The 14,963-nt window shown below is 42.3% G+C and overlaps 1 protein-coding gene and 1 long non-coding RNA gene across 6 annotated transcripts in view; both read right to left on the reverse strand.

Moving 5' to 3' along the window:
- Positions 1 to 411: 411 nt before the first annotated feature.
- LOC135568895 (uncharacterized) lies at positions 412 to 10,506 on the reverse strand. Its single transcript, XR_010462760.1, has 3 exons — positions 10,219 to 10,506; positions 9,091 to 9,264; positions 412 to 482 (listed from the first exon to the last, which is right to left on the reverse strand). It is a non-coding gene; the product is annotated as an uncharacterized LOC135568895 (long non-coding RNA).
- A 215-nt stretch (positions 10,507 to 10,721) lies between these two features.
- Positions 10,722 to 14,963, reverse strand: part of LOC135568893 (NACHT, LRR and PYD domains-containing protein 12-like) — a 97,397-nt gene continuing 93,155 nt past the window's right edge. For 2 of the 5 annotated variants that reach the window (XM_065015675.1, XM_065015674.1), the window contains one exon: positions 10,724 to 11,390. In XM_065015675.1, the coding sequence (XP_064871747.1) occupies positions 11,165 to 11,390 (226 nt within the window). In that variant the 3' untranslated portion in view covers positions 10,724 to 11,164. Of the gene's footprint in view, positions 11,391 to 14,963 lie in introns of all 5 variants that reach the window. The other 3 variants (XM_065015677.1, XM_065015676.1, XM_065015679.1) reach the window with 3 other exon arrangements.

The following is a 14,963-nucleotide window of genomic DNA, read 5'->3' on the forward strand; positions in this document are numbered from 1 at the left end:
GCCTTTGACACTTATGAATTGCTTGTAATTATACTTCAGTATTCCATAGTAACATCTGACAAAAATATGTAAAGACACAGAAGCAGCAAACTTTTTTGAAATTACTATTTGTGTCATTCTCAAAACTTTTGGCCACAACTGTATATGTATGAATTCCCTCAAATAAAAGGTGACATTCTGTACTGTCTCCTAATATGAAACATTGTATCTCAAATCCAAAATGCTGAAGCAAAGCACCACATTTAAAACTGTAGGCTTCACTGTCCAAACACATATGGTGTGGACTATGTGTGTCTGGTAATACTGACCTCAGAGTCTCCAGTTTACAGTGGGGATTCCCCAGTCCAGCAGAGAGCAGCTTCACTCCTGAATGCTTCAGGTCATTGTTACTCAGGTCCAGCTCTCTCAGGTGTGAGGGGTTTGACCTCAGAGCTGAGACCAGAGAAGCACAGCCTTCCTCTGTGACTAGACAGCCTGACAGCCTGCAAAGAGTCAAATCATATTAAAACCACACTGATATTCTTTGGTGGGGAACAGAGTGGCAGTAAATGTTTTAACATATTCAGATATATCAGTGTCCTGAAACCTGCCATACATATTCATATATTGAATGTATCATTATTAGAAATGACAAATTATCCACACCATATCTATTTAGACAGTGAGGAATCAGATTTAGATAGTATTGAGTATACAGTCCACACCATATCTATTTAGACAGTGAGGTATCAGATTCAGATTGTATTGAGTATACAGTCCACACCATATCTATTTAGACAGTGAGGTATCAGATTTAGATTGTATTGAGTATACAGTCCACACCATATCTATTTAGACAGTGAGGAATCAGATTTAGATTGTATTGAGTATACAGTCCACACCATATCTATTTTGACAGTGAAGTTAACATTTTAAATGTGGCTCTATTCTCCAACATTTTGGATTTCAGATTAAATGTTTCATGTGAGGTGACAGTATATGTCACGTTCTGACCTTTATATCCTTTGCTTTGTATTTATTTAGTATGGTCAGGGCGTGAGGTGGGTGGGCAGTCTATGTTTGTTTTTCTATGTTTAGGGTATTTCTATGTTTCGGCCTAGTATGGTTCTCAATCAGAGGCAGGTGTCATTAGTTGTCTCTGATTGAGAATCATACTTAGGTAGCCTGGATTTCACTGTGTGTTTGTGGGTGATTGTTCCTGTCTCTGTGTTTTGCACCAGATAGGGCTGTTTTTGGTTTTCCACGTTTATTGTTTTGTAGTGTTCATGTTTATCTGTTTTTATTAAACATGAGTCAATATAACCACGCTGCGTATTGGTCCTCCTCTACTTCACCAGAGGAAAACCCTGACAGTAATGTCACATTTTATTTGAGGATAATTGAATACATATCTGATTCAACCTTTAGAAAAATAAAAGCACTTTATGTATCTAGTCCCCCTATTTGAAGAAGTCATAAGTATTCTGACCAATTCACTCAAAGTATTAAAGTAGTCAACAGCCTACATGAACAATAACAGAGGCTACAACAAAACATGCTAACCTCTCACCATTACCAATAACAGAGACTACAACAAAACATGCTAACCTCTCACCATTACCAATAACAGAGGCTACAACAAAACATGCTAACCTCTCACCATTACCAATAACAGAGGCTACAACAAAACATGCTAACCTCTCACCATTACCAATAACAGAGGCTACAACAAAACATGCTAACCTCTCACCATTACCAATAACAGAGGGGGTCTGATCTTTGTGCCTCTGTAACTTTCTCATTCATCATCATTCACGATTCATTCATGATTATTCATAATCATAGTAGCATCCACATGAATGTAGAAGTGTTCAGAAACATCTTCTATTCTTACTGACAATACAAGTGAAGTGACTCCAAAATGACAGGACATTATTCACCATTCAGTTTCTATTAGGAAAACATCTAAAACACAACCAAGACAAACTGCAAATTAATTCAACAAGTTAGTAGAATCACAAGCTTGATGTAATCACTGCAGGCTTGGAACATGGGACCAAATACTAAACTTATGACTAAAATAATTTATCCAAAATAACTAAGACTTTTTCAAATGGGAGAACTAGATACATAAAGTGTTTCATTTCTAAATAGTAAAATATATATATGTATGAGTACCTTTAAATAGAAGGTGACATTCTGTACTGTCACCTAATATGAAACATTCTCAAATCCAACATGCTGGAGCACCAAATGGGCGGCAGGGTGGTTAGAGCGTTGGACTAGTAACCGGAAGGTTGCAAACACAACAAACACAAATGTTAAACTGTAAGCTTCACTGTCCAAACACATGTGGATCTGGTTAACAGTTATCACTTGTTGACCAACTACAGGAATACTGACCTCAGAGTCTCCAGATTACAGTGGGGATTCCCCAGTCCAGCAGAGAGCAGCTTCACTCCTGAATCCTTCAGGTCGTTGTTACTCAGATCCAGCTCTCTCAGGTGTGAGGGGTTTGACTCCAGAGCTGGGACCAGAGAAGCACAGCCTTCCTCTGTGACTCCACAGCCTGACAGCCTGACAAAGAGTCAAATCATATTAAAATCACACTGCTATTCTTTGGTGGTGAAAATAGTGGCAGTATATTTTTTCAACATATGGAACCTTCCATATCTATTCGTAAATTAATGTATCATCATTAAAAATGACAAATGATCAAAGTATTGCCTGCAGATAGAAACATGTATAGTACAAATATTATAGTAGACTGACCAGACCAGTTTAAAAAGCAGTAGCAGTCAAAAGACAGACAGTGAGGTATCAGATTTAGATTGTATTGAGTAAACAGTCCACACCATATCTATTTAGACAGTGAGGTATCAGATTTAGATTGTATTGAGTAAACAGTCCACACCATATCTATTTAGACAGTGAGGTATCAGATTTAGATTTTATTGAGTAAACAGTCCACACCATATCTATTTAGACAGTGAAGCTAACATTTTAAATGTGGCTCTATACTCCAACATTTTGGATTTCAGATCAAATGTTTCATATGAGGTGACAGTATATAATGTCACCTTTTATTTGAGGATATTTTAATACATTTCTGTTTCACGTTTTGAAATGAAAACACTTTATGTTTCCAGTCTCCCCATTAGAAGAAGACATAAGTAATCTGACAAATTTACTTATAGTGTATTAAAGTAGTCTAAAGATTAGTATTTGGTCGTTTTTTGGGTTGTGTTTTGCCCAATAATAAAATGGTGGATGATGAGTGGAGTAACTTTTCTGTCTAAGAGAGTAGATAACATGTTTCTAAACAATAATACATTAATCCTGATGATGTCATGATTAAGAAAAATCATGAAAGAATCATGAATAATAATGAGTGAGAAAGTTACAGAGGCTACAACAAAGCATGCTAACCTCTCACCATTACCAATAACAGAGGCTACAACAAAACATACTAACCTCTCACCATTACCAATAACAGAGGCTACAACAAAACATGCTAACCTCTCACCATTACCAATAACAGAGGCTACAACAAAACATGCTAATATTCATTCCTGATTATTCATCATCATGGTAGCATCCACATGAATGTAGAAGTGTTCAGAAACATCTTCTATTCTTACTGACAATACAAGTGAAGTGACTCCAAAATGACAGGACATTATTCACCATTCAGTTTCTATCAGGAAAAACATCCAAAACACAACCAAGACAAACTGCAAATTAATTCAACAAGTTAGTAGAATCACAAGCTTGATGTAATCACTGCAGGCATGGAATATGTGACCAAATACTAAACTTTTGACTAAATTAATTTGACCAAATAATTAAGACTTCTTCAAATGGGAGAACTAAACTCAGCATAAAAAGAAACGTCCTCTCACTGTCAACTGCGTTTATTTTCAGCAAACTTAATTAACATGTGTAAATATTTGTATGAACATAACATTCAACAACTGACACATAAATTGAACAAGTTCCACAGACATGTGACTAACAGAAATGGAATAATGTGTCCCTGAACAAAGGGGGGGGTCAAAATCAAAAGTAACAGTCAGTATCTGGTGTGGCCACCAGCTGCATTAAGTACTGCAGTGCATCTGAGAGATGTTACTCCACTCTTCAACCAAGGCACCTGCAAGTTCCCGGACATTTTGGGGGGAATGGCCCTCGTCCTCACCCTCTGATCCAACAGGTCCCAGATGTGCTCAATGGGATTGATAACCGGGCTCTTCGCTGGCCATGGCAGAACACTGACATTCCTGTCTTGCAGGAAATCACGCTTCCTTTTTTTTTTTTGCTTCCTGCAACACTAACTCTAAAAAGTTCTGGGACACTGTAAAGTCCATGGAGAATAAGAACACCTCCTCCCAGCTGCCCACTGCACTGAAGATAGGAAACATTGTCACCACTGATAAATCCACCATAATTGAGAATTTCAATAAGCATTTTTCTACGGCTGGCCATGCTTTCCACCTGGCAACTCCTACCCCGGTCAACAGCACTGCACCCCCAACAGCAACTCGCCCAAGCCTTCCCCATTTCTCCTTCTCCCAAATCCATTCAGCTGAAGTTCTGAAAGAGCTGAAAAATCTGGACCCCTACAAATCAGCCGGGCTAGACAATCTGGACCCTTTCTTTCTAAAATTATCTGCCGAAATTGTTGCCACCCCTATTACTAGCCTGTTCAACCTCTCTTTCGTGTCATCTGAGATTCCCAAAGATTGGAAAGCAGCTGCGGTCATCCCCCTCTTCAAAGGGGGGAACACTCTTGACCCAAACTGCTACAGACCTATATCTATCCTACCATGCCTTTCTAAGGTCTTGAAAGCCAAGTCAACAAACAGATTACCGACCATTTCGAATCTCACCATACCTTCTCTGCTATGCAATCTGGTTTCAGAGCTGGTCATGGGTGCACCTCAGCCACGCTCAAGGTCCTAAACGATATCTTAACCGCCATCGATAAGAAACATTACTGTGCAGCCGTATTCATTGATCTGGCCAAGGCTTTCGACTCTGTCAACCACCACATCCTCATCGGCAGACTCGACAGCCTTGGTTTCTCAAATGATTGCCTCGCCTGGTTCACCAACTACTTCTCTGATAGAGTTCAGTGTGTCAAATCGGAGGGTCTGCTGTCCGGACCTCTGGCAGTCTCTATGGGGGTGCCACAGGGTTCAATTCTTGGACCGACTCTCTTCTCTGTATACATCAATGAGGTCGCTCTTGCTGCTGGTGAGTCTCTGATCCACCTCTACGCAGACGACACCATTCTGTATACTTCCGGCCCTTCTTTGGACACTGTGTTAACAACCCTCCAGGCAAGCTTCAATGCCATACAACTCTCCTTCCGTGGCCTCAATTGCTCTTAAATACAAGTAAAACTAAATGCATGCTCTTCAACCGATCGCTACCTGCACCTACCCGCCTGTCCAACATCACTACTCTGGACGGCTCTGACTTAGAATACGTGGACAACTACAAATACTTAGGTGTCTGGTTAGACTGTAAACTCTCCTTCCAGACCCATATCAAACATCTCCAATCCAAAGTTAAATCTAGAATTGGCTTCCTATTTCGCAACAAAGCATCCTTCACTCATGCTGCCAAACATACCCTTGTAAAATTGACCATCCTACCAATCCTCGACTTTGGCGATGTCATTTACAAAATAGCCTCCAATACCCTACTCAACAAATTGGATGCAGTCTATCACAGTGCAATCCGTTTTGTCACCAAAGCCCCATATACTACCCACCATTGCGACCTGTACGCTCTCGTTGGCTGGCCCTAAGCTTCATACTCGTCGCCAAACCCACTGGCTCCATGTCATCTACAAGACCCTGCTAGGTAAAGTCCCCCTTATCTCAGCTCGCTGGTCACCATAGCATCTCCCACCTGTAGCACACGCTCCAGCAGGTATATCTCTCTAGTCACCCCCAAAACCAATTCTTTCTTTGGCCGCCTCTCCTTCCAGTTCTCTGCTGCCAATGACTGGAGCAGAACTACAAAAATCTCTTAAATTGGAAACACTTATCTCCCTCACTAGCTTTAAGCACCAACTGTCAGAGCATCTTACAGATTACTGCACCTGTACATAGCCCACCTATAATTTAGCCCAAACAACTACCTCTTTCCCAACTGTATTTAATTAATTTATTTATTTTGCTCCTTTGCACCCCATTATTTTTATTTCTACTTTGCACATTCTTCCATTGCAAAACTACCATTCCAGTGTTTTACTTGCTATATTGTATTTACTTTGCCACCATGGCCTTTTTTGCCTTTACCTCCCTTCTCACCTAATTTGCTCACATTGTATATAGACTTGTTTTTTTTACTGTATGTTTGTTTTACTCCATGTGTAACTCTGTGTCGTTGTATGTGTCGAACTGCTTTGCTTTATCTTGGCCAGGTCGCAATTGTAAATGAGAACTTGTTCTCAACTTGCTTACCTGGTTAAATAAAGGTGAAATAAAATAAATAAAAAACGCACAAAACAAGCAGTATGGCTGGTGGCATTATCATGCTGGATGGTCATGTCAGGATGAGCCTGCAGGAAGGGTACCACATGAGGGAGGAAGATGTCTTCCCTGTAACGCACAGCTTTGAGATTGCCTGCAATGACAACAAACTCAGTCAAATGATGCTGTGAGACACCTCCCCAGACCAAGACGGACCCTCCACCTCCAAATCGATCCCACTCCAGAGTACAGGCCTCGGTGTAACGCTCATTCGTTCGACGATAAATGCGAATACGACCATCACCAAAAGCCAAAACCGCGATTCGTCAGTGAAGAGCACTTTTTGCCAGTCCTGTCTGGTCCAGCGACAGTGGGTTTGTGCCTATAGGCGACGGTGTTGCCAGTGATTTCTGGGGAGGACCTGCCTTACAACAGGTGTACAAGCCCTCAGTCCAGCCAGATGTTTCTCAGCCTATTACGGACCATCTGAGCACTGGAGGAGGGATTGTGCGTTCCGGTGTAACTCGGGCAGTTGTTGTTGCCATCCTGTACCTGTACCGCAGGTGTGATGTTCGGATGTACCGATCCTGCGCAGGTGTTGTTACACATGGTCTGCCACTGCGAGGACGATCAGCTGTCCATCCTGTCTCCCTGTAGCGCTGTCTTAGGCGTCTCACAGTACAGATATCACAATTTATTTCCATGGCCACATCTGCAATCCTCATGCCTCCTTGCTGCATGCCTAAGGCACGTTCATGCAACTGAGCAGGGACCCTGGGCATCTTTCTTTTGGTGTTTTTCAGAGTCAGTAGAAAGGCCTCTTTAGTGTCCTAAGTTTTCATAACTGTGATCTTCATTGCCTACCGTCTGTAAGCTGTAAATGTCTAAACGACCGTCCCATAGGTGCATGTTCATTAATTGTTTATGGTTCATTGAACAAGCATGGGAAACAGTGCTTAAACCCTTTTCAAAAAAGATCTGTGAAGTTATTTGGATTTTTACAAATTATCTTTGAAAGACAGGGTCCTGAAAAAGGGATGTTTCTTTTTTTGATGAGTTTAGATACATAAAGTGCTTTCATATCTAAACGGTAAAATATACAGTCTGCTGCCTCAGGACAAGGCTGGAGATCACTCTGTCATGCTGATTGAGTTCGAATAACAGACTGGAAGCTTCAAAAGGAGGGTGGTGGTTGGAATCATTGTTCTTCCTCTGTCAAACATGGTTACCTGCAAGGAAACTTGTGTCGTCAACATTGCTTTGCACAAAAAGGGCTTCACAGGCAAGGATATTGCTGCCAGTAAGATTGCACCTAAATCAACCATTTATCAGATCATCAAGAACTTCAAGGAGAGCAGTTCAATTGTTGTGAAGAAGGCTTCAGGGTGCCCAAGAAAGTCCAGCAAACACCAGGACCGTCTCCTAAAGTTGATTCAGCTGCGGGATCGGGGCACCACCAGTACAGAGCTTGCTCAGGAATGTCAGCAGGCAGGTGTGAGTGCATCTACACGCACAGTGAGGCAAAGACTTTTGGAGGATGGCCTGGTGTCAAGAAGGGCAGCAAAGAAGCAACTTCTCTCCAGGAACAACATCAGGGACAGACTGATATTCTGCAAAAGGTACAGCGATTGGACTGCTGAGGACTGGGGTAAAGTCATTTTCTCTGATGAATCCCCTTTCCGATTGATTGGGGCATCCGGAAAAAGGCTTGTCCGGAGAAGACAAGGTGAGCGCTACCATCAGTCTGTGTCATCCAACAGTAAAGCATCCTGAGACCATTCATGTGTGGGGTTGCTTCTCAGCCAAGGGAGTGGGATCACTCACAATTTTGCCTCAGAACACAGCCATGAATAAAGAATGGTACCAACACATCCTCCAAGAGTAACTTCTCCCAACCATCCAGGAACAGTTTGGTGACGAACAATGCCGTTTCCAGCATGATGGAGCACCTTGCCATAAGGCAAAAGTGATAACTAAGTGGCCTGGGGAACAAAACATTGATATTTTGGGTCCATGGCCAGGAAACTCCCCAGACCTTAATCCCATTGAGAACTTGTGGTCAACCCTCAAGAGGCGGGTGGATATACAAAAACCCACACATTCTGACAAACTCAAGCATTGATTATGTAAGAATGGGCTGCCATCAGTCAGGATGTGGCCCAGAAGTTAATTGACAGCATGCCAGGGCGGATTGCAGAGGTCTTGAGAAAGAAGGGTCAACACAGCAAATATTGACTCTTTGCATCAACTTCATGTAATTGTCAATAAAAGCCTTTGACACGTATGAAATGCTTGTAATTATACTTCAGTATTCCATAGTAACATCTGACAAAAATATCTAGACACTGAAGCAGCAAACCTTGTGGAAATTACTATTTGTGTCATTCTCAAAACTTTTGGCCACGACTGTATATGGATGAATACCTTTAAATAAAAGGTGACATTCTGTACTGTCTCCTAATATGAAACATTCTATCTCAAATCCAAAATGCTGGAGCATAACACCAAATTTAAAACTGTAAGCTTCACTGTCCAAACACATATGGTGTGGACTATGTGTGTCTGGTAAACACATGTGGATCTGGTGAACAGTTATCACTTGTTGACCAACTACAGGAATACTGACCTCAGAGTCTCCAGTTTACAGTGGGGATTCCCCAGTCCAGCAGAGAGCAGCTTCACTCCTGAATCATTCAGGTCATTGAAACTCAGATCCAGCTCTCTCAGATGTGAGGGGTTTGAACTGAGAACTGAGGCCAACACTTTACAGGATGTGTCTGTGAGTTTACAGACAGTGAGTCTGAAACACAGAAGACATACAATGACAGACAGGTTGTATTCAAATGTTACGCTTAGCTTTCCCTGCTTACACTGTAACCTGTGCACAAATAATGTGTTGGGGTTGACCAGACAGCCTGCACCATTACCAATAACAGAGGTTACAACAAAACATGCTAACCTCTCACCATTACCAATAACAGAGGCTACAACAAAACATGCTAACCTCTCACCATTACCAATAACAGAGACTACAACAAAACATGCTAACCTCTCACCATTACCAATAACAGAGGCTACAACAAAACATGCTCACCTCTCACCATTACCAATAACAGAGGCTACAACAAAACATACTAACCTCTCACCATTACCAATAACAGAGGCTACAACAAAACATGCTAACCTCTCATCATTACCAATAACAGAGGCTACAACAAAACATGCTAACCTCTCACCATTACCAATAACAGAGGCTACAACAAAACATGCTAACCTCTCACCATTACCAATAACAGAGGCTACAACAAAACATGCTAATCTCTCACCATTACCAATAACAGAGGCTACAACAAAACATGCTAACCTCTCATCATTACCAATAACAGAGGCTACAACAAAACATGCTAACCTCTCACCATTACCAATAACAGAGGCTACAACAAAACATACTGACCTCTCACCATTACCAATAACAGAGGATACAACAAAACATGCTAACCTCTCACCATTACCAATAACAGAGGCTACAACAAAACATGCTAACCTCTCACCATCAACCTCAAATAAAAGGTGACATTCTGTACTGTCTCCTAATATGAAACATTGTATCTCAAATCCAAAATGCTGGAGCACCACATTTAAAACTATAGGCTTCACTGTCCAAACACATATGGTGTGGACTATGTGTGTCTGGTAAACACATGTGGATCTGGTGAACAGTTATCACTTGTTGACCAACTACAGGAATACTGACCTCAGAGTCTCCAGTTTACAGTGGGGATTCCCCAGTACAGCAGAGAGCAGCTTCACTCCTGAATCATTCAGGTCATTGAAACTCAGATCCAGCTCTCTCAGGTGTGAGGGGTTTGAACTGAGAACTGAGGCCAACAATTCACAGGATGTGTCTGTGAGTTTACAGCCAGTGAGTCTGAAAACACAGAAGACATACAATGACAGACAGGATGTATTAAAATATTACGCTTAGCTTTCCCTGCTTACACTGTAACCTGTGCACAAATAATGTGTTGGGGTTGACCAGACAGCATGACAGCCTGCACCATTACCAATAACAGAGGTTACAACAAAACATGCTAACCTCTCACCATTACCAATAACAGAGGCTACAACAAAACATGCTAACCTCTCACCATTACCAATAACAGAGACTACAACAAAACATGCTAACCTCTCACCATTACCAATAACAGAGACTACAACAAAACATGCTAACCTCTCACCATTACCAATAACAGAGGCTACAACAAAACATGCTAACCTCTCACCATTACCAACAACAGAGGCAACAACAAAACATGCTAACCTCTCACCATTACCAATATCAGAGTGGGTCTGATCTTTGTGCCTCTCTAACTTTCTCATTCATCATCATTGACGATTCATTCCTGATTATTCATCATCATGGTAGCATCCACATGAATGTAGAAGTGTTCAGAAACATCTTCTATTCTTACTGACAATACAAGTGAAGTGACTCCAAAATGACAGGACATTATTCACCATTCAGTTTCTATCAGGAAAACATCTAAAACACAACCAAGACAAACTGCAAATTAATTCAACAAGTTAGTAGAATCACAAGCTTGATGTAATCACTGCAGGCATGGAATATGGGACCAAATACTAAACTTATGACTACTTTAATACACTATAAGTGAATATAACCGAATAATTACGACTTTTCAAATGGGAGAACTACATACATAAAGTGCTTTCATATCTGATAATACTGACCTCAGAGTCTCCAGTTTACAGTGGGGATTCCCCAGTACAGCAGAGAGCAGCTTCACTCCTGAATCCTTCAGGTCATTGTTACTCAGATCCAGCTCTCTCAGGTGTGAGGGGTTTGACTCCAGAGCTGAGACCAGAGAAGCACAGCCTTCCTCTGTGACTCCACAGCCTGACAGCCTGACAAAGAGATCATCATGACTTCACAAACACACTGTTAATTTAACACCAGTAGTGTAGAAGGACAATGGCAGATGCATTTGGTTTATTCTCGCAAACAACATATAGATTCATCTTCCATCTCCTAGAATTGTATGGTCATATTGTTATACTAATGTGAAAATCAATGAATATATTCAATATGTTTTTCAAAATAATATATTATATATACTCTTTTTTTTTGCCAAGATGGCATAGCAGTTCAGACGTCTTTTGTCCTCGTCTTGTCGTGTCCTGTATATATATATACTTACAACTTTTTTCACATAGATTTTATTTTTATTTTCCATCAACTCATCTTCAATACACTCTCCTGCAACCTGCCTCACCAATTGATATGTATAAATACGTATTATTTACCTCAAATCTGCAATCAAATCTGCAATCCTCCAAGAAGCTAGCCAGAAGCTAGCCAGAAACTCCAAGAAGCTAGCCAGAAGCTAGCCAGGAGCTAGCCAGAAGCTAATCAGAAGCTTGTTAGCTTCTTTACTGGCAACTCGTTCGTATTCAGCTAACCACGGTTTGTGGTCATTAGCTATCCTTTAACTCGAAAATCTATCGCCAGTTTTGTACGGCGCAGCGGCTCGGACGGAACATACCGGACCGATTTTTCTCTCCATGTCCCTGGATTTCAACTGCTCTCTGGACATTCACTCCCGGATCTCACAGCTAGCTGGCTGCTATCCGTGTGTCTATCTGCTTTCGTCGATTCCGGAGCAAACATCAATTACTCCGGGCTAGCGAGCTCCGTCAACCACTCCTGAGCTCCGTCAATCACTCCTGGGCTGCAGTCACCTATCCGGACCCGTTTTACTGCCTACACGGAGCCCCTCCGGGCCTTCACAACTGGACTGCCGACGTTATCTACCCGAAGGAGATCCGGCTGGCTCCTCCGTCGCGACGTTACCTTGAATGCCCATCTGCGGCCTGCTAACCGTTAGCTGTCTTACCGGATGCTCTCAGAATAGACAATCGGACAATTTATTTATTTTTATTATTAACATGTTTCTTCTTGGGCCTCTATAACTATATCTATTGTTTTTATTTTTTTGTTGTTGTGTGATTTGGACTAATCCCCTCTACAACACGGAACTCTACTAATCTACTGACGGAACGCAAGAGGTGGCTAACAACAGACCTCCATCCTATGCTAGCTTGCTACCGATGTCCTGGCTAGCTGTCTAAATCGCCGTGACCCCCAAACCAACCTCTCCACTCCCTGGACCCTTTTGATCACTCGACTAAGGATGCCTCTCCTTAATGTCAATATGTCTTGTCCATTGCTGTTCTGGTTAGTGTTTATTGGCTTATTTCACTGTAGAGCCTCTAGTCCTGCTCACTATACCTTATCCAACTTATTAGTTCCACCACCCACACATGCAATGACATCTCCTGGTTTCAATGATGTTTCTAGAGACAATATCTCTCTCTTCATCACTCAATACCTAGGTTTACCTCCACTGTACTCACATCCTACCATACCTTTGTCTGTACATTATACCTTGATGCTATTTTATCGCCCCCAGAAACCTCCTTTTACTCTCTGTTCCAGACGTTCTAGGCGACCAATTCTTATTGCTTTTAGCCGTACCCTTATTCTTCTCCTCCTATGTTCCTCTGGCGATGTAGAGGTGAATCCAGGCCCTGCAGTGCCTAGCTCCACTCCTATTCCCCAGGCGCTCTCTTTTGATGACTTCTGTAACCGTAATAGCCTTGGTTTCATGCATGTTAACATTAGAAGCCTCCTCCCTAAGTTTGTTCTTTTCACTGCTTTAGCACACTCTGCCAACCCGGATGTTCTAGCTGTGTCTGAATCCTGGCTTAGGAAGACCACCAAAAATTCAGAAATTTTAATTCCAAACTACAACATTTTCAGACAAGATAGAACTGCTAAAGGGGCGGTGTTGCAATCTACTGCAAAGATAGCCTGCAGAGTTCTGTCCTACTATCCAGGTCTGTACCCAAACAATTTGAACTTCTACTTTTAAAAATCCACCTCTCTAAAAACAAGTCTCTCACCGTTGCCGCCTGCTATAGACCACCCTCTGCTCCCAGCTGTGCTCTGGACACCATATGTGAACTGATTGCCCCCATCTATCTTCAGAGCTCGTGCTGCTAGGCGACCTAAACTGGAACATGCTTAACACCCCAGCCATCCTACAATCTAAACTTGATGCCCTCAATCTCACACAAATTATCAATGAACCTACCAGGTACCCCCCCAAAGCCTTAAACACGGGCACCCCCATAGATATCATCCTAACCAACTTCCCCTCTAAATACACCTCTGCTGTCTTCAACCAAGATCTCAGCGATCACTGCCTCATTGCCTGCATCCGTAATGGGTCAGCGGTCAAACGACCTCCACTCATCACTGTAAAAACGCTCCCTGAAACACTTCAGCGAGCAGGCCTTTCTAATCGACCTGGCCGGGGTGTCCTGGAAGGATATTGATCTCATCCCGTCAGTAGAGGATGCCTGGATATTTTTTTTAAATGCCTTCCTAACAATGTTAAATAAACATGCCCCATTCAAGAAAATTAGAACCAGGAACAGATATAGCCCTTGGTTCTCCCCAGACCTGACTGCCCTTAACCAACACAAAAACATCCTATGGCGTTCTGCATTAGCATCGAACAGCCCCGTGATATGCAGCTGTTCAGGGAAGCTAGAAACCGTTATACACAGGCAGTTAGAAAAGCCAAGGCTAGCTTTTTCAAGCAGAAATTTGCTTCCTGCAACACTAACTCTAAAAAGTTCTGGGACACTGTAAAGTCCATGGAGAATAAGAACACCTCCTCCCAGCTGCCCACTGCACTGAAGATAGGAAACACTGTCACCACTGATAAATCCACCATAATTGAGAATTTCAATAAGCATTTTTCTACGGCTGGCCATGCTTTCCACCTGGCAACTCCTACCCCGGTCAACAGCACTGCACCCCCAACAGCAACTCGCCCAAGCCTTCCCCATTTCTCCTTCTCCCAAATCCATTCAGCTGAAGTTCTGAAAGAGCTGAAAAATCTGGACCCCTACAAATCAGCCGGGCTAGACAATCTGGACCCTTTCTTTCTAAAATTATCTGCCGAAATTGTTGCCACCCCTATTACTAGCCTGTTCAACCTCTCTTTCGTGTCATCTGAGATTCCCAAAGATTGGAAAGCAGCTGCGGTCATCCCCTCTTCAAAGGGGGACACTCTTGACCCAAACTGCTACAGACCTATATCTATCCTACCATGCCTTTCTAAGGTCTTGAAAGCCAAGTCAACAAACAGATTACCGACCATTTCGAATCTCACCATACCTTCTCTGCTATGCAATCTGGTTTCAGAGATGGTCATGGGTGCACCTCAGCCACGCTCAAGGTCCTAAACGATATCTTAACCGCCATCGATAAGAAACATTACTGTGCAGCCGTATTCATTGATCTGGCCAAGGCTTTCGACTCTGTCAACCACCACATCCTCATCGGCAGACTCGACAGCCTTGGTTTCTCAAATGATTGCCTCGCCTGGTTCACCAACTACTTCTCTG

This window comes from Oncorhynchus nerka, unplaced genomic scaffold (genome assembly GCF_034236695.1).
Source record: "Oncorhynchus nerka isolate Pitt River unplaced genomic scaffold, Oner_Uvic_2.0 unplaced_scaffold_1346, whole genome shotgun sequence".
Classification (NCBI taxonomy): domain Eukaryota; kingdom Metazoa; phylum Chordata; class Actinopteri; order Salmoniformes; family Salmonidae; genus Oncorhynchus; species Oncorhynchus nerka.